Here is a 20,065-nt window from a genome sequence, read left to right as displayed (position 1 = left end):
TTAAAATTAGCCTGAATGTGACGCAGGGAAAAGGTCAGACTCTGTGAGAGCACAACATGTGGAGTAATTTAAATAAAAATGTCAACATAGAAACACCAAAAATAAACAAACACTGCAAGAGCACAAACTCCTTTAAAGGCAGTGAAACTGAGACTCAGCCACAAAAGCTGGAGTAAACAGATATACCTCACATAACGTGTGTTCCTCTCCAGAAAGAAACTCAAGTTAGCTGGCCCTATCATCAAAGAAAAGAGAAAAAAATCAGTCCTTACAAGACTAAATGTCAGCGGTGGGCACAGAACAACCACAAGCTGGAGACAATGCATCCAAGACTTTATCTGAGGATGTGGCAACAAAAATCACCCAGCACAAAGCAAGCAGGGGCACATAAGGGATTTTCCCTGCACACCTACAGTCCTATCCCATTGTCCTGGTTTTGACTGGGATAGAGTTAATTTTTGTGTGTGTGTCCTAGTAGCTGGCTCAGTGCTGTGGCTTGGGTTTAGTATGAGAATAATGTTGGTAACACACTGATGTTTTAGTTGTGCTAAGTAGTGCTTACACTAAACTAACGACTTTTCCAGCCTCCCATTCTCTGCCAGGTACACAAAGCTGGGAGGTGGCACAGCCAGGACAGCTGACCCCAACTGACCAAAGGGACATTCCATATCCTATGACATCATGCTCTATATAAACTAGGGGGGAGTTGGCTTGGGGGGAGCCAGCGATTGCTACTTGAGGACAGGTGAGCACTGCTGCTCCGATGCTGGGATAACAGGGCCAGTAGTCTGGAATTAGAGGGGAAGGAAGCCAAACAACTGGGATCCCTTTCTAGGGAAGGGGGCATTGACAAAGCAATTGGAAACAGGACACAAGCCCTCAGCCTCTGGAGGCGGCTCCTGTCAGGTGTCAAGGAAAGGTAACCCTTCAAGGAGGATGTTAACATGCCACCCACGCGAGTGGATCACCATGGAGAGAGGTACCCAGTACCTCAGGCAATTAGCCATGCTGGAGGTGATTTATAATGATCTGGACATCAAGCAGTTATCCAAAGATCCAGATGAAGTCAAGTGCACACGACCCATGTGGCAGAAGTTTGTAAGGAACACACCACCATCGTATGCCAACTCATTGGCAGTAATGACCTGGAAAGACAGAGAAGGGCAAACAGTGGATGAATTGGCTGGTCAACTCTGGCAATGCAAAGAAAGTCTCTCTTCCTCCCCACAGGCCTGCACCTTGGCTGTGAAAAATCGCTCTGAAAAACTGTCCCAGGAGTTCCAGCAATGCAAAGAGGATATATCCTGATCCCCACCTGTATGGAACAGTACCTCAGCTATCAGGAGTAAGTGTCTCTCTGCTCAAGAGAGAGAATATAGTGGGTATACACCACGGGCCGCAGGCCACCTGTGTGACCATGGAGAGGACGTGAGGAAGTGGGATGCAAAATCTACCTTGACCCTAGAGGTACTGGTACGTGAGTTGCAAGGAAAAACAACCACAAAAGGACATTCTTCTAAGAAAACTGCTGCTCCAGTCTCCAGTGAGCAGTTCTCCAGACACAATAGAAGGGCTGGTCTTACTTCTGATCTTAATGAAGGGACTCCTGACTCATATCTACAAGAAGTGAATAATCAATACGATGACCAGGACTAGAGGGGCCCTGCCTCCAGCCACGTGGAGGAAAGGGACAACCAGACTGTGTGGGTTCAATGGCCTGGCACATCAGACCAGTAAAAGGCTTCAGTGGACACCGGTGCACAGCGCACCCTAATGCCATCAAGCTATACAGGGCAGAACCCATCTGTATTGCTGGAGTGCACCGGCGGCAATATCGCACCAACCGAGACTCCCTGACTCCCACCGACTGGAGAGCCAAGGAGTGATCAGTAAGACCTGCTCATCACCCTTTAGCAGTCCCATATAGCCAGTGCAGAAGTGGAGACTAACAGCACACTATCACGGCCTGAATGAAGTCACTCTGCCACTGACCGCTGCTGTGCCAGACATGCTAGGACTTCAATCCGAACCGGAGTCAAAGGCGGCCAAGTGGTATGCCACAACTGATATGGCTAATGCATTCTTCTCCATCCCTCTGGCGGCAGAGTGCAGGCCACCGTTGGCTTTCACCTGGAGGGGCGTCCAGTACACCTGGAATCGACTGCCCCAGGGGTGGAAACACAGCCCTGCCATTTGCCATGGGCTGATCCATAATGCTTTGGAACAAGGGTGACAGACTTCCCCACCTTCCCGCATCACCCAGTATTTGCACCCAGGTCCCTGAGCAAAAGCAATCCTACAAATAGGTTTGCCTTTGCCAGGGGCAGGAATAACCCAGACTCTCTTCCCCAGCATATTTTTTGTGTGCACTACAGGGACTTTATCCCCTTCCACAGTACGGTAAGGGTTTTGACTGGGCAGGGCCAGCTCAATTGGCACATCCCAGCTTTTTAGCAGCTAAAGGAAAAGAGTTTCTTATTCATTATTCTTGGATATGCCAAGAGAGGAGTCACAAAAAGGCGGTCTTTTGACAGCAGATCTTGGCAGGGATTTTAAAGACTAACTGACAACAGTTTGGAGGCAGGACCTTTATCAGCACTGCAGGTAATAGCACTCTTCGCAAAGTGCATGAGGAAGTTTGCCAAGGCTGCAGGGTCTGCGGGTCATCTGAAGCAGCTGTTTGAACCTTTAGCTATTTAATTAAAAAAAAATCAGAATGCCCTTTTCACATATTAAAGGCCAATGAAAGGACATTATCAAAAGCAGATTTTTCTGGATGGATAGGCACAGGTGGCTTCCAGTAGTGAAAAGCATCTTAGAAACATTAAGCAGCTAAAACCAATGGGCCTACAGGTTTTGAGTTTGGGAGTATTTTGGAGTGGTGTTGCCCTTTCACGCATTTGTCGTACACTGACATAATATTAATCACAGAGCAGCTGGAACGAGCGCTCTTCAACACCTTCCTGCATCAAATCCTGTTCAAGTTCAACTTGTCCCATCTGTTTCATTGCATGTGACGGCTTTGAGATTGCTACACTTCCAGCCAGCAGCTGTGGTCTACGCTCATCAAATGAACTTCGTACTGGGTTTTAAAAGCCAGGCTTGAAATAGGAATTAAGATAAATAAGCAGGCCTGCTGATTTCCACCAGGCAAGGATGCATAAGAGGTCTAACCAAGAGGAAATTTTCTAGGTAGTAAATTCCAGAAGCAAGTGATGACTGTCACCAAATTAATCATTGATCCAAAGGTAATCACAGACCCAATTTGGGACACCATCAGTCAAATATCAGGTGGTGCTGGTCCAGAGCAGGAGAAGGGGGACAGTGCTAGGGTTGGAGGCAGGGCAGCCCAGAGATTTCTCTCCCATGTGTGTACGGGAGAATGGACTTTCAGCTCCAAACCTGAGTTTGCGAGGGAATCAAAGAGCCATAGAAATGTTGGTTGGACCTCTGGGGATCTCTAGTCTGACCTGCTGCTCAAAGAGGCCTATCACCAGCACCAGGTCAGGTCAGCTGGGCTTTACCTGGCTGAGTGGTGGAACCTTCAAGGGTGGTGATTTGAATACCTCCCCAGGTAACCCACTCCACTGCTGCACCAACCTCCTGGTGAAAATGTTTTTCTTAATGCCTACCCTGGACAACCTGTGCTGCAGCTTGCTGCCACTGCCCCATGTCACATCACCTACAACAGCTAAGAAGAGTTTGGCTCCATGGTCTTAGTAACTCCCCTTTAAGGACTTGTAGGCTGCTACAAGACCAGTCCTCACCTCATCTTCACCAGATTAAACAAGCCCAGCTCCCTCAGCCCCTCCTTACTGGTTCTGTGCTTTAGGTTCCAACATTCTGGAGCCCTCCATTGGCTTTTCTCCAGTTTCTCTACATCCCCCTTGAAGAGGAGGCCCAGCTTGCCTTATCCATGACAGGAGCACAGCTGGCTACTATTCACCCTGGCATCCACTGTAACTTCTTGGACCTTTTCATCCAGGTGCTGTTCAGCTTGTTGCTGCCCAGCCTGTACTCATGCATCAGGTTAGTCCACCCCAGCTCCAGAACTTCGCGCTGCAGGGTACCCAGTCCGCACGTTTATCCAAGTGCCCATGGGCTGAAGTTCTGTCAGTCAGTGTCCCAGCCACACTCCACATCTGGTGTCATCTCCAGGCTGCAGAGGGTATGCTCAGGGCCGTTTTCCAAGCCATTGACAAAGGCATTGAACAACAACGGGCCCAGAATCAACCCTGAGGGTGCCCTGCTTGCAGCAGGCTGCCAAGCAGGCACTAGCCCTTGGTTGTTACCCTTTGGTAAGGAGGAATAGCCACTGGATGTACTGAGTGTAGAAAACACGTCTCGCAGAGCTGGAAACAGTACTGTCATAGGCGGCCACCCAAGGTGCCTTTTAGCAGCAGGTTTGGGAAGTAGCTGTGGTTTCAGCAGTTGCTCTGCAGACACAAACCAAAACCCTGCAAGAGAGCTTGGGTGAAACGTGCGCTGAGGCTGGGCATTATCTTTTCAGACTAAAGCACAATAAATATACTGAGGTAGAGGGAAATAACGGATGCCATGACCCCCTGAAATAACTGTATTCTTCATTTTGGCAAAACTAACAGAGAGATTGAATGGCATGTTCACTGGCTGAGACAGGTGGGTGGTAGAAACCAGAGGATGGGACTGACATGAATTCCTCTCAGACATCTACCTGTGGGCACCAGTGTCCCAGCCTGGCCAGCTCTTGCATTAGAGGCTGGCAGCAAAGAAGCAGGAAAAAGAAATGAAACAGTGGAGACCATAGCAATAGGAAGAATCCACACGTTTTCCACTTCACCAAAACTATTCCCAGTCCTACACTCCCCTGAGTATTAGCTACTGTACCCCAAGTATTTGCTAACCCACCGAAGCAGCCCGAACCAACTCTTGGCCTTCCCAACAGCTTTCAGAAATGGAAGCAGGGCACATGGGGTTAATTCCATTAATTACAAATACCTACATGTCCATCTGAAGATATATTTTAATGGAAAATAGCTTTGATTAAATGTATGCCTTCCAAGAACAATGTCTGCTATATCATAGATCATCTCCCATCTCCCTTGTTGCATTGCAACTCTGATCCCGTCACACCAGCTCATTTCCCCCAGGGAAGACTGTCATCCCTCACAGGAAATACAGTGTGGCAGGAGAGTCCAGGCTGTAAAAGCAAAGGGGAATAAAAGATTCATTTTCCAAGACAAATATCTTTGTGCCAGCCAAAAAATGTTGCTATTCACTTTTCTAAAAAAAAAAAAAAAAAAAAAAAAAAAAAAAAAAAAAAGAGAGAGAGAGAATAGCAAAGTCGGTTCTGTGGGTACTTTTCCATTTTATTAACTCCAGAATGAACTCTAAATCTATTTGGGGAGAGCATTTTCTACAAATGCGCTGTCTTTTAGGAGCTGAAGAAAGTAGAAACTAGGAGTGGGCAGCATGAAATAATCACTCTGTGTTTACTCTTCAAGTATACTGTTTTAAACAGAGTTAGGAGAACAAATCTACACCATACATATACCCATCTGTTTCTGTTCACATTTTTATATTCTATTTTTTTAAAAATCTCATTTCACAGAAGAACATGTTAGTCAAACATCTGTTCCAACTTCGGGATTGTCACTCTTCATGTTCATAGTCGTGCTGTAGTCATGGGATTTGTCCCACCAAGTTTCAGTAATGGCAAATAGGTCCTAGCTTTCTGGCAGCACGGTGGCTTCTGACTCCTCCTGTTCATTGCCTCATGCTGAGTGCATTGGTGCAGAGGCACTTCAGATGGGCCTCTGAGATGTCCATGACATCTCAGAGGAACTTCCCTTAATTCCTTTGAGGTATTTCACTGGCATTTCCCTGTTGGCTCCTATTACCTCAGGAGCACCTGGCTTTTCTCTGTAAGACTTTGTGTGCTCCAGTGTACCCAGCATGTCTCACAGCAACAGGCTGAGGATCCTCACTAGCACCTTGTCCCTCTAACCTTGGCATGTCATCCCGCAGCTTGTCACTGGCAAGCCTGATGTTATACCCCTCCCCCTTAAATTCTAGTCTTAAGTTTTATGGTATATAAGCTCTATGTGTTATTTCAGAGTAACCTTTGGCAGAGTATCTTACCTGAATATTTCAGAATAGCTTCTAGTAAAACATGAAGCTATTGAATAAATATTCACAAATTATCTCTTATAATCCTAAGGACCATGAAATTTGTTATTAAAAACACTGTTTTGTGTGACCACTGAGATTTAGGATTGCATTACTTGTTACATAAAAAACTTCATAGAATCAGAGAATCCTAGAACCACGGAATCGTTTGGGCTGGAAGGGACCTTTAGAGGTCATCTAGTCCAACCCCCCTGCAGTGAGCAGGGACATCTTCAACTAGATCAGGTTGCTCAGAGCCCCGTCCAGCCTGACCTTGAATGTTTCCAGGGATGGGGCATCTACCACCGCTCTGGGCAACCTGGGCCAGGGTTTTACCACCCTCATTGTAAAAATTTTTTTCCTTATATCCAGCCTAAATCTACCCTCCTTTAGTTTAAAACCAAATATGAAAATCTAAAATGTCTAAATGGTGTATTTAGTATAAATTTATAAAAACTCTTCTTTGTGCTCTCAGTTTTATTTTTCTCATGGTTCACAGCATTTGTTTGAAAGACAAATTGTAAAAGGACAGAAAGAGTACAACTCAATGCAGAACAAACCCCAAGTCCAAGAGAAGCTGGCATTCCAAAGCACGGGCAAAAGGCAGCCCTAATTTCAAAGATGTACTGAGCCCATTTACTGCCTTCCTCTTTTTCAGAGAAGATAATGGACAAGGGAATGGGAAGAGGGAAGAAAAGCAGAATAGCTATAGAGAAGGAAATAAAATGGGATGGAAAAGCAGATTATTACTTACCCTCCAGAAGCTAAGAGATGTTACAGGGACACCCTACCCAAATGACCCAGCAAGAACCTCCCTTTTCTAATGAACCCTTAAAGGTTGCATTATTTTTTTTTATCTGCCTCAATCATGCAACTCAGGGTATGCAGCTTTCATATGGCCGCTAAACAATGCCTAGACAGGTGGTCCTAAAATACCCCTGTATCTGTTTATTTTTAGATCTTGTGATATTAAAACAAATACTGACATTTAAGAAGAAAAAATGCAGTTCCTGAGTCAGTGAATTCTGAACCCTAAGAAATTACAAGGTAGCTATAAGTAATGTATATGTATATATATGTATATGTATATATACATTACTTATATTAATATACATTAATATAAGTATATGTAAGAAGTCTGGAAGCAAGTGAAGCAGAAGGAGCATTGACCCAACTGAAGCTGTGTCCCATGCTCATTTCAGAGGACAACTTTTCTTAAAAGCCCTTGCTTGCTTAGATCATACATACATACATTTTGGCTTATAGTGCTGTGATTGGGAAAGTGATCCAATAGACTTGGGGCAGGTGGAAGCCAGTGTTGCTGTACAAGGAACATTTGCAGAAATTGTTTTCTCATCCTTTCTTGGAAACTAAACAAACATTGCTATAAGTAAAAGCAGCTTCCAAACCACAGATGAAAACCTTAAACGCAAACTTTACCCTGTCTTCCCCAACACAATGCAAGTAATAGCCAATACATCCAGGGTAAGGCTCAGGCTCCTCATTCATGCTGGACAATATATTTTCCATTCCCCCACTCCTCTTCCTGCAGAGAAAGGAAAGGCTTTCTACTCCTATTCATATTTGTCTCTCCTTTTTGTATCCCCATGACTCCTGTATCTTTTTCATGCCTAAAGTAGTTATGTGTGAACAAGACTAATGATGTCAAGCCTTTAAATACTGTGAAAATGTTTTAAAGTCTTAAAATTACTATACCCCACATGTGTCATACTGAACATCCCCTTTTAACACATTTTACTTAGAGTTGACTCTCCATCTCTTTTTTTTAACCTGTCATTTAACAGAGTAAACATTTGGGTAAGAATTTTACAGTAATAGCCTCTTTCCTAAGGGGAAAAAAAACCACAAACAAGTGTGATGGAGAGTTTCCTGCTTAACTGCTGCTGTATAAAGTAGAAACTACAAGTAATTTTATGATTTATCAACATCATAAAACAAATCTTGAAGTTATAGCCTTTATGTAGAAATCTCTAAACCTAAATTAATTGCCAGAGGATATCCGGGGATATTTTGTAGACTTAGTGTTTTTTCAATACCTCCCAGAAAAACAATTTCCTAAATATAAACTCAGTACTTATTCCAACACAAGATGCTGTATTTAGTTGATTTTTTTTTTTTTAGTTCAAATATCAAAACCTCAACTGGGAAACAGTTTTAAACTGGGAGAAATTAGAGGCAAAGGAACAAAAAGATGAAAAGATATACTGTAGTAAACAGACTTTTAAAAAGCAACAACCAAACAGGAGAGAAAAAAGCAGCACAAAATGCAGGGGATGATTAAAAACACAAGAGAAAGGGAAGGAAGCAACAAAGCCAGCATAACCCTACCTTTTCCAAAATGCAGATAAGTCAATAGCACACATATAACACATCCTCTCATTAAAGACAGAGAAACTTTGAGCCAAACCACTGATTCCAGAGTCAGGATGCAAGGAGACAATTACTGAAATCTACGAAGTATTTGCAAAACAGGAGGAACAAAATCAGATATAAGACAATTGAAGGAAGTAAGAACAGGAAATCAGTTCTACTCCATGAACTTAAGGAAGTATTTGGCAGATCCTGGCTCTGTTCAAGCCAGTCCATGTTTCCCCAGCAGAGCTCAGCCATGGGAACTGGTTGCCCAGGGGGAAATTGGTGAGCTGCTTGCACCGCTGGATGCTCCTGCAGTAAAGATCAGTTTGTTTTAGAAGACTTACATGGCAGAACTAAGAAGAAACAAGAAAAGCTACTTCCTTTGCCTCACTACTGGCACATCTATCTGAGAAAAAAAACAAAATTAACAAAAATCAAACAAAAAAAACCCCACCCCACCCTGATAGGTATATACACAGTGCAAAAGTTTACTTCACAGATGTTCAAAGGAAGGGGGTGTTTTCATCCAAATTAATTGAGATCTGCCAGGTTAGAACACACGAATACATATGAGCAGCAGCACCAAGATGTATCTTCCAAGATGACTGCACAAAGGAAAGTTTTCTCACACTAATGAGCTGTTGCCAGTCCAAACATGTCCAATGTTACGTAGGATTGTCCTGCGACATTTTGTTGAAAAGGAGGTAAGACAGTTGACTGGCTTTTGGTTTTATTCTTACTGTGTTTTGGCTTGTTCTCAGAAATAAGAAATTCCCTTGTTTTAACAGAATTTTTAAGGTATGGATTGAACAGTGCCTTTTCACTGAAATCTTCCAGCTTTAAAGCTTCTTCAGTAACATTTTCTTCATTTTTAATTGAAGTCTGTTGGGAGTCATATAAATCATCTTCCAGCATTTCTATGGCTTGGATTTCCTCCGTTGGTATCAAAGCTGAATGCATTTGACTTCTGATATCTTGATCAGTAATTATGTAAGGAATGGATGGTGAAAAACATTTAGCAACTTCATTTTCTTCATTATACAGGACCTTTTTACCTCCATTAACCATGCCTTTTGTATTCATATCAGTACATTCAGAAACATGATTTTCACAATTCATAAGTACTGATCCTTCCTGACTTTCTTCAGGAAAACAATGTTCCAAAACACTTATGTCTTCAAAGGCTATCTTTTTAGCCTCAGATGTCACTCCCTTCAAAAATGATTTTTTCTGTCAGTACAAAGAGATAAATTGGAAAGTTATATAGGGATAGATAATGTATTCGTTTATTTTTTAATATTCAAAACATTGCCATTTGAGCTCTGCTTGACTCTTAATTTTAAAAGTGCATTAACAAAGAGTTCTGGTGCATTTCAGCTGAGATGCAGTGATATGTGAATGAGTACTAAAAATGACAATGTTATTCTGTACATTTCTTAAACACTTTCATATTAGGTTTTCTGTGCTTAATTAATACAAAAGGCATTTCAGTGAAGCCTCAGAATCAGGCTCGGACTGATCCCATCTTTTCCACTCTAACCAGCCCTTTTTCAGACAAAAGTTTAAATCCCATTCCCCACAGATTACACTTTCTATGCAAACCTGATCAACTCAATTCAAATAAACAACAAAACTTTAATAATGAATAAATATCCAACAAAATGTCCAACAAAAAACCCATGTTAGTACGATTATATACCAAATCTTATTATACGTTGCACTACATTTTTTGTGGAGAAGGGAGGAGCTATCCAGATGTGGGAATCTGACTCAGTAGACTCAGTAACCTGAGCAAATTTAATTGACTTTATTTAATAAACCATGTCCACCAATCACTTTATAACTTCAAAACATTATTTCTTGTTATCATATAAGAATATGAATACACTTTTTAAAGATGCATCTTTTCTATCAGTTTAAAATAAAATGACGAGCATTTTATGCCACTTAAACAGAAGAATGAAACTCAACAGTTTATTTAGTCGTAAAATGACTGTCAGAGAAGGACTTCTCTCCATTTGATCCCTTCTTTAATATATAAAATTGGAACTATTACCATAGATGCATCAAGAGGCCATTCCACTGCAATGCTCTTTGCAGGATTGGGTATATCAGGCCAGCAAACCTTTTTCAACCTATCATTCAGAAAGGAATTTTAGTCAAATGATGAAAGAAAAAGATTATTAAAAATAAAAATAATAAATCTCCAAAAAGCCCTAATACTGCTAAAATATCAAACTTTCACAAAGGAAGTCTTTCCCATATTAACACAATCTTTTTCATTAAGATTATTTTCCCTCACATTTATTTTTATTACAAAATACCTCAACAAGTAAAAATCTTGGGTTACAGAGGCATTGCATAAAAATTATTAATGCACAAAAGTAATTTATTTTTAATTATACAATCAAACACCATAGATCAAACAACAGCATGCCAAAATAAGGCTGTATACAAAACCTGTTGTGAGCATGGTTTAGGGTGGTTCTTCAGGGAAAAGCCACCTCAGGTAAACTTTACCCTTGAAAGTGTCCCTAGCACTACACCACACTAGAGATACGCAGAGTTCTTATGTTAACAGCAGATAAATGGTGCTACCTGACACTGCAGCTTATAACTGTCTGATGGAACAGTAAAGAGGAAACAAAATTAATCACTCATTGATACTGGATATATATGTAAGTGAATGAAAACCAGGCCATAGCTTGACTTTTCACATTGCATTTTGATCTACAGGAGAATATAAACACAACTACATCTCAAAGTATTCTCCAGAATCAAAACATAGTTTCTTACTATTGTAAAAATTTAGAATACAGAACACAGATGAAGATGTAAAAGAGCTGGAAATTATACTTACTACTTCAGCTATACTGACTACCTGATGCTTTGCATGACAACAATCTTGGTTCTAATAGCTTAGAACACCCCAAAATAGTTAAGGTTTTTAACCTTCTTATTAAGCTTCAGCCAAACAACCCAGTACTTTTCATGCTAAAGAAAAGTGCATTCTGTAACCTGAAAAAATGCTCACAGTCATCTTTCCGATGTTGTAGCATCCCCATGCTCTGAGGAAGCAATTTACAATCTGGCAGGGGATGTCTGTGACATCAGATAAAAGAATTGTGAATCAGGTATAGACATGGATCCATACTCATGGATCAAGCATCCAAATGCCTTCACAGGATGTAATTTCTAGTTTCTTCATGACTTCTTTACAGCTCAAGGGAAGTGTCACGAACTAACAACAGTAATATTAAAGTAGATAAGATAAGCAATTGGGGTTATGTGAAATATGTTCTAGTGGTGTACTAGCAGCTATATTAAGACTGCCTGGGAAACTCTATTTTTGGCATTATTAACTTTTCAGTATGCTCCCCCACTTAATTGACCATGGAACTGCAAATGGCATGTAGCATTTTCCATGAACCGATACAGGCAATATGTAGATCTGTTTCTCGTATTTCTTTTGTTCTGATTTACTGCACTATCTAAAATTAATTTTTTTTTTGGACTATAGCACACTAACTGCAGTTACAAGATAACCTGTACGCTTAGTTGCTTGTTACTCCAACCGCTTATTTTCCTAATTTGACATTGGTTTGGAAGCCAACAAAAGCATTTATAAGATATATTAAATGTTGCCTTTTACAAGGTAATTTTAACTGATTGCATTTGTTTTAGAAGGTAGAAAAATGTACTTACGCATGTTTTTTCAAAATGCATGTTGTCCAAAGGCCCAACAGAAACAACATGCCTAATCCAATGGGTAGAGCAATGAAAATAACATCTTCTTTATCTTTAGAGGGAAAAACAAAACAAAAAAAACCCCACAGATATTTATGACTTCTTCATGTATTCCCTTAAGACAGCTATTTTCATCATCCAAGTCACCTAATTCACAAAATTCTGAAAAGCTCTGTCAAAACTAGCCAAAATAACTCAGAATACTGTATGGTGCTCATAGTAAGATGAGTATTTTGAATCCAACAAGTCACAGTTACGGAGCCAAAAAATCAGGTCATGATGAGACTTCTCAGGATATCTCAGGAACAGATGTATTGCATTATAAAATTTCCTTTATTTAATAGAATCACACAATAATTCAGTTTGGACAGGACATCTGTAGGTCACCTAGTCCAACTTTGAAATTAGAATCAGGTTGCTTAGGGTCATACCAAGTCAACTTTTGAAAGTCACCTAGGATGAAGAGTCTACCACCTCTCTGGGCACCTGTTGGTTTAGAGTCACCTAAAATTACCATATAGTGCCAATTCTACCTGTTACTACAAAATAAATAGTAGTTTCAATGCAGGACATAAGTTTTAAATACACAAAAAATACAGTTACTCTGCCTCAGTGCACATATTTCTGAGCTAGCTTCCAAGTACCTACCAGAGGTAGGTACTGACAGCAAGAGACCAGACGTCAGCATAGTCTAACTTACCTTGCATTTGAGTAGCAAACTAGCAGATTAATTTACAGGCAAAAAAAAATTAGCTTTGAGTGCCGTGACAAGTTTAAGGATAGCTCGTGCACTTTTTGTATCTCAGTCGGGTCACCACTATGACAATTAATGTATGTATTAAAAACATTCTTCCAGAAGCAGAAATAAGAAAGAGCCTGAACTTCTGACCTGCAACCATCATACCAACCTCCTTGGTAAAATCTGGCTAAAACAAATAGTAAGAAATAGGAAAAGATATTTACATACACACACTGGCCACAAGCTGTACACTCATTTATTACTTAAGCTTATATAGAAGAAGAGATGCAATGCAATGCACAGCTATTCTAAATCTACTACTTCAGACGAAAATATCTGCTTTTTAATAAACTGTTAGGCACCCCATCCCATAACTGACAGCATAAAAACTGTTGCTCCCACAAACATCCATAGTATTCCACAGCTTTATTGACAGCAAAATAAAGATTTTGGGTTTTGACTTCTAATCTTGAGGTTTTAGTCTGTGAGATGATCAGTTAAATCAAGTTAAATTCAGCTAGTGTTGGTAATTCTTGTTTTAACACTAATTTAAAAAAAGCCTAAACAAATAATATCCTATATTTCTTATTCCCAAACCTGTTTTTAAAATAGTAATTAGCAATCTGGAATATTACTTACTGAATTTCAAAGTCTTGAAGGTTTTTGGCTCTCCACTGGTTCCACCAGCTTCATTGCTTGCCATTATATACACGGTATATTGCGTATTAGCCAATAAGGACTTCAGTCTGTATTGCAGAACATCAGAGTTCACAGTTTCATCTTTTTAGGAGAAAATTTATGACAATAAACACAAAAAATGTTATATCAGGGAACTGTACACTTATTTAGCATCTTCTACAATGATAGATCACAAAGTATTTTAAAGACAATTTGAAATAAAAAGCGACCTTATCAGTTCTTTGAGAGAGAAAAACTTAAATTACCAAACAGTGTTTATTAATGCTACTTAAAAGTTTAGGGCAAAAAAAAATAACCCATTATGTACGTACTTTTAAAAATAAATAAGCTCTTTTTTTTGGGGGGGGTGTAATATTAAGATAGGCAAATTATGATCTCCTGTAGTTTATTTAATCACTGAAACCAGTACTCTGAGAACTTTATTTCCTGGAACCTGCGCTCAGAAATTAAAGAACTTAAAATAGTTGGCTCAAGAAGTCAAAAACTTAAAATAGTTTCTGCAGCTTGTGAAATTTAACTATATTTCTAGAACATGCAGTTAGACACCGATCATCCAAAAGGTTGCAAGCTATCAGTGCTGGGATATAACCCCAATAAAGTCAAAGGAAAGCCAAACTCAACAGGAATTTTTTTCCAAGTTTCAGGATGCTTTTCTGAATAGAACTCAACATTTCCAATACCTTCTCTGTTACTGGAATTAGTATGGTGTGCTTAATTTTTCTTTTTTTTTTTTTAAAGCAGGGCATATATCATAACATTATATGCCTACAAACAGTATTAAAAAGCATGTTCATATGTTGAAATCGGTAAGTCCCTGAAACATTTTCTGGTGCATAAAGTCAAAGCCAAATCATGTCATCATTCAGTTCAGTCAAGAAACATTCAGGAAATAGATACACTGCAACATGCCCTGAGATTAAACAAATTGAGTTCCTTTCAAATCAAGGAAAGGAGAGAGAAGTTATAGAGTTAGAAGGCCATCAGTGAAGTCACCTTGGTACAAACTCCATGTTCTGTTCTTACCAAAAAGATGTGACATCAGAGAAGCCTCAAAAAACATCAGTACACTAGGATTTTGCTGTTTAAATTTAACTCCCTGGTTTGCTTTTTAAAATTAATTTCCTAAAGCAACTAATGTGAACCCTTAAAACGGGCACCTTCTGCTTGATGTTAGAAGTAATGTAGAGACATATGGCTCCATAACATGAGGCTGCAAGTCTTGAGGAAGACCCTGCACAGAGCAGTCAGTATTAAATTACTCAGAAACCAATATGGCAGGAAAAATTGCATGTAGAGGACTGAATCTGACAGAAGTAAAATCTTAGAATCATAGAAAATAATCAGCTCCTTCTTCGTTCCCCCGACTCCAAACTGGATATCCAGAAGCAACTGAAAACCTCACAAGATTTCTAAGTTTGAGATCTTTTTAAAAAAATATTAAGTGTCTGCTATCAGTGATGTCTAAAACAGAGGAAAAAAGAACCATTTCTGATGCACTGAATGATCCAACAGCATTCTTCACACACTATACAGGACGTACAAGCTTAGGTCACCAAAACACTTCTCATAATAGATTCTGCTGATATTTACACTAAAGAAGTTCTGAATAGATAGGATTATACCGACTCCTTGTATGGATACCACTCCTGAAGTAGGAGATTAAAAATAGGCTCAAAAAGTTAGCTTTCAGCCTCCAGAGCAGAAAAGCAATACCAAGCACAGAAAATCAAGCACGTTTGAAGAAAGAAACTATTTCTTGGCAGCTTATTTTAGCTTCTTGGCTATCATTTGCTATTTTGCTTTTATTATAAAACTGACTGTAAAAACATTTTAACCAGAAAATTTCCACCATACTGTTCCAGAAGCTGAGGGTTCCAGGGACCTTCCCTGGATGATCCTTCCAGGGACATGCATAGAACTTATAAATTCACTGAACTCTCATGAGGTTCAAATTCACCATTTTGCAAGGGGTCTAGGACTCTACAATATATTTTAGCTCCACTTTAACCTCTCTACTTCTGTCATGACTTTTTCCATTGGCTTCAGAAGTGTGTCATGATGGAAGAGAGATTTGAAGACTAGTATATATGTAAAAGGAGAAAACAACAAGTATCTGACAAATAACGCTCTCTAAGTGGGCATAATCCTGCGCAAATTTTATTTTTTTCCTGTTGATGGAGAACACTCTGCAAAAAGCCTCTCATATATGAGTTTCCATCCTGGTCTGGAAACTGAAAAGGAATGATAGTGCTGCCATACTCTGACTAAATTTGTCACCTGGACATCCATCAGATTTGCATCTGAGAAGCAGAAAGGACAATGTGGTCGACAGTCATGACTGTATTACCATGGGTAGTACAACAGTAATAGTAAAAAAGATTTATTAAAAGCAAGCAGTGCCATACAAAATAAGTTCAGAACAAAGAAATTGAACAAGAACACATATGTAGTACTAAAGCAGGGACTATTCACTAGAATACAGCATCATTTGAATTAAACCTAAAAAGGTTTTTATTCTTTATGTAAGCCACATTTCAGTACCAGTACTTTCAGATATATTTATAACATACAATAACATAGTGTGCTAATAACTACGAAAATAACCCTCTTCAGACAGCAGATAGTCATAACCCTGTTGAAAGCTTTGATTTTCAATGTATACTTACTCAATTCTTCTCCATCCTCAGGTTTATAAAATATTGTATAGTTACTGATAAATCCATTTCTTTTATCCTTTGAAATCTCCTTCCACTTTATTGTAACTTCGTTTTTTCCTGGAATGCCTGTGTCAGCCACAGGTCCTTCTGATGGCTCTACACAGAAGCATTATAAATTAGAGAGAGTAGTAAAATAGTCTAAGTACTGCAACGTTATCCATCTGTGTTGCTTCAAATGTACCAGTAATATTAGGGACAACAAATGTACAAGTGAATATTTCATCTTAGTGCTCTGATATAGCCCTTAACTTTTCTCACCTTCTTTAATGTGTGATTTCTTCTGATAATACTTTCCCTCATCTATTCTGGTGTTTGCATAGCTCTCAGTGTTACTGCATCTAAATACCTCAAGATCATTGAAAGGCTCTAACCCTACAACATCAGAGAGAGATCAAGAGGTAAAACATCCTTATGCGCTCATGGGGGAACTCAAGTGCAAGGTCACTGTGTACACAGAACATCTCTGGCTGACCTGAAATTCAACTAGGGTCTGCAGCACCCCCAGTCTTTGCCCATTACAGTAGACAACGTTTTTCTGCTTACACAATACACCCTCATGTGCATTGCTCATAACTTTGAAGCAAGAATTCTATATGTGTCAGTTTTAAAACAAATATCTTTCTTCCCTTTCTCTGACAACCTTTAGTACTGTCACAGCTCCCCAAATCAGAAAGCACTTGAAACAAAGTTCTAATTCTGCTAGTATTACCCAAAATTACATTACCTCCTCCTAGTAATTAATGCTGTTTAGTAGTGCATTGTAATACGCATGCATGCACACTTACATAGACCTGTATAAGCACACACACAAATTTACATTTTCACCTGAAATCTTAAAATTACAAGAAAACTACTTCCTTATAGTTGGCTGTAAAAAAATCACTGAACTCACTTTAAACTTCTACAAATAAATAAACCTTCCTTTCCTCCCCTCACAAAACACTATTTCATCCACAGCCCATCCAATCGCAAACATCATGGCTTCTTACCATTTTTTAATGTGCAGGACTGCAAGTATTCTGTTACATTATAGAATTTAACGAAAAGCAAGTTTTTCTAACCACCCATTTTATTCTTTGAATAGAATTTCCTCATATATTAGGACTGATAAATGCAGTCAAGCATTAAAATCAAGCTTAATTATATAACTAAATGAGCTGTAACATTTAAGAGATTGCCAGTTTAAAGAACTGTTTCATGTTTGTGGCTATACTCTTTCCCAGTGCTTTGTATACAGTATGTTAGCTTTACAACAAATGAGTGGATTCACACAGCAATGTATCTGTATCACAAGATACAAATTTTCCTTACTGAACAATTCAGTAGCTGATCTATTAACAGAAATCAGGCAACCAAATCCTGTTTTTTTCCCAGCATCTACATCTCTCCTTCAGTAATGCCAGTACCGAATTGCTCAAAGGTAATACACCTTCAGAGACAGACTACAACACATCTTTCACAACATTATTATTTTTAAATACATACTTTTTTCTTGAACGTAAGTTTGTATGGAATATGGAGCTGCTACTTTATTTCCATGGAGAGGATACACCGAGATGTTATAACATATAAATGGTTTAAAGTTCTCTGTAAAGGAAAAAAGGGAATATTTGCATACAATTTTCTATGTGAGATTAATACAATTGTAGAGAATAAATCATAGTGCAGTTCTAAATATTCTGTTACAGACCTCTATTTTCTTCAACTTTTTAGCAAGCACAATATATACTTATTGCTTCAAACGCTCATTGCTGCCCTTAATGCAATGAATTTTATTTAGTAGTATTCATAAAAGCACTTGGTTTCTAACTTTTTCACTAGAAATACTCTGAATGGGTAATTATACTTCAGTCTTAAACAGGTTCTCTATACTCAACTTATAATGGTTTAATGTTTTGGAGGAAGTTTTTGTTTTCAATAACCAGTATAAAATTATTCTTCCAGGAATACTTTTAATTTCACATATCCTTAGTTTACTGCTCTGCAGAAGAGTTCATGCATCAAGCAGCTTAGAAGGCACAATGGAGCCCCAGCTCTTAACTCTATGTTGATGTTCCAGTTATGCCAACTGCAGATCTGCTTCTAATCACCTTGACTCAAAAGTACAACTGTACAAGTGAAATCTCTGCAGTAGGATTTTATATGCTTCAAGACATAGTTCAAGCTTCTGGAAATGAAGTTTTGAACTCTGAACAATCCAGCAGCCAAGTAATCAACGGGGTACACCTCCTATTTACAAGTAACCCTCGTCAACTCTGAGACGACACATCTCTGGCTTTACACCCCCTGGGATGAAACCAGTGTAAAACGTTTGCTAGACCATTACTCCTCAAGCTCTACATCTTTTTCAGCAAGAGTAATGGCCATCAACAGATCCCTGCATTATATCACCACTCTGGTGCTTTTTCAGTCCCTTACACCTATCGTAACCCAGCGAAAGTTATGACAGCCCACATGTCATCCTTAATACCACGAAAGAATACCAGAATCAGACCTGAGTAACAGCATGTCTGAATTTGCCTTGACATTTCTAATGTGACTTGTGCTTAGGGTAAAAAAAGATCTCCTAATCATGCTGAGGAGGAAAGTAGGTTTTTGTATATAATGAAAACTATAAATAGCATTTACTCCTCACAGTAAGTTGTTGAAATAGTGCCGTTTTCAGCATAAGACTAATGACTCACCTATCTCAGTTCAAGGTGTAATAAACTGCTCTTAAATTTTACTTCAAATAGATTTTTGTTAGTTTTACTGTAACACAGAAACTGTATTTATATCACTGTTGTCTGAGCCAGTGAGACAAATTTCCTGGGCAAGCTAGCTATATTCATCATTAACAAACCGAGTGTTCCTTTCCACTTTAGAAAATGCAGGGTACTTGTCTTCTGCAAACTTTGGAAATTCTTTTTCCTTGGTGTAGGATTCAGAAAGTATTTTCTTTCCTTGATGTAGGATTCTTATATGAGCAAGAACTGCTTTCAAATCTGATAAATTTAATTTCACTAATGGAGAACAAAAGAAGTAACAATCCAAAATTCACTTATCACATATATTACATTAAACATTTTCACCATTTCTCCTGTGTTTGTGAAAAAAAAATCCAAATGTAAAAAGAAAAGCAGATGCATTTGACTAGCACAGGTAATGTGCATGGGATATTCACAGTGACATCAACATTCACAGTTTTGCCTTTGCACATACCTCTTGAACTCTGCATGTTGTTTGGTTTTTCATTGAAACTACATACACATAGCCAAAACACTACTACTCAGAGAGATTATTTGTTTAAAAAAGTCAGCTTCTAAACCAAAAAAAGTTTGCAGATCCTCACCTATTTGTCAGTGCATCATAAGGCCACTGAAACCTCTTAGAAATGCCTTAGGTCTTAATAGAAACGTGATTATGTGATACTTACACGGCAGACTGACCAATCACTCTACTTGCTTATTTTGAAGTAGAATTCTCCCCCAAATCCTCTTTCAGGTTTCTTGCTCTCTCTCTCTCTAACACACATGAAGGCACGTGATCTTTTCCCATCTTCAAACTAATTTTTTTAGTTCTAGATTTCTCTGCTAAAATAGACTACATCTGCCATAGGCCTCCCTTCTTAAAAATTCATGGCATAAGATCAAGCCACAGA

General features: G+C 39.1%; 1 protein-coding gene across 2 annotated transcripts in view; it reads right to left on the bottom strand.

The window, feature by feature from the left end:
- Window positions 1-5,448: 5,448 nt before the first annotated feature.
- Window positions 5,449-20,065, bottom strand: part of IL31RA (interleukin 31 receptor A) — a 37,554-nt gene continuing 22,937 nt past the window's right edge. For both annotated transcript variants that reach the window (XM_064439646.1, XM_064439647.1), the window contains exons 11-16: window positions 17,911-18,012; window positions 16,375-16,521; window positions 13,649-13,789; window positions 12,229-12,322; window positions 10,580-10,658; window positions 5,449-9,753 (exon numbers count right to left, since the gene is read on the bottom strand). In XM_064439646.1, the coding sequence (XP_064295716.1) occupies window positions 9,154-9,753; window positions 10,580-10,658; window positions 12,229-12,322; window positions 13,649-13,789; window positions 16,375-16,521; window positions 17,911-18,012 (1,163 nt within the window). In that variant the 3' untranslated portion in view covers window positions 5,449-9,153. The remainder of the gene's footprint in view (window positions 9,754-10,579; window positions 10,659-12,228; window positions 12,323-13,648; window positions 13,790-16,374; window positions 16,522-17,910; window positions 18,013-20,065) is intronic.

This window comes from Phalacrocorax carbo, chromosome Z, assembly GCF_963921805.1.
Source record: "Phalacrocorax carbo chromosome Z, bPhaCar2.1, whole genome shotgun sequence".
NCBI lineage: Eukaryota > Metazoa > Chordata > Aves > Suliformes > Phalacrocoracidae > Phalacrocorax > Phalacrocorax carbo.
This window is presented reverse-complemented; position numbering and strand designations above follow the sequence as displayed.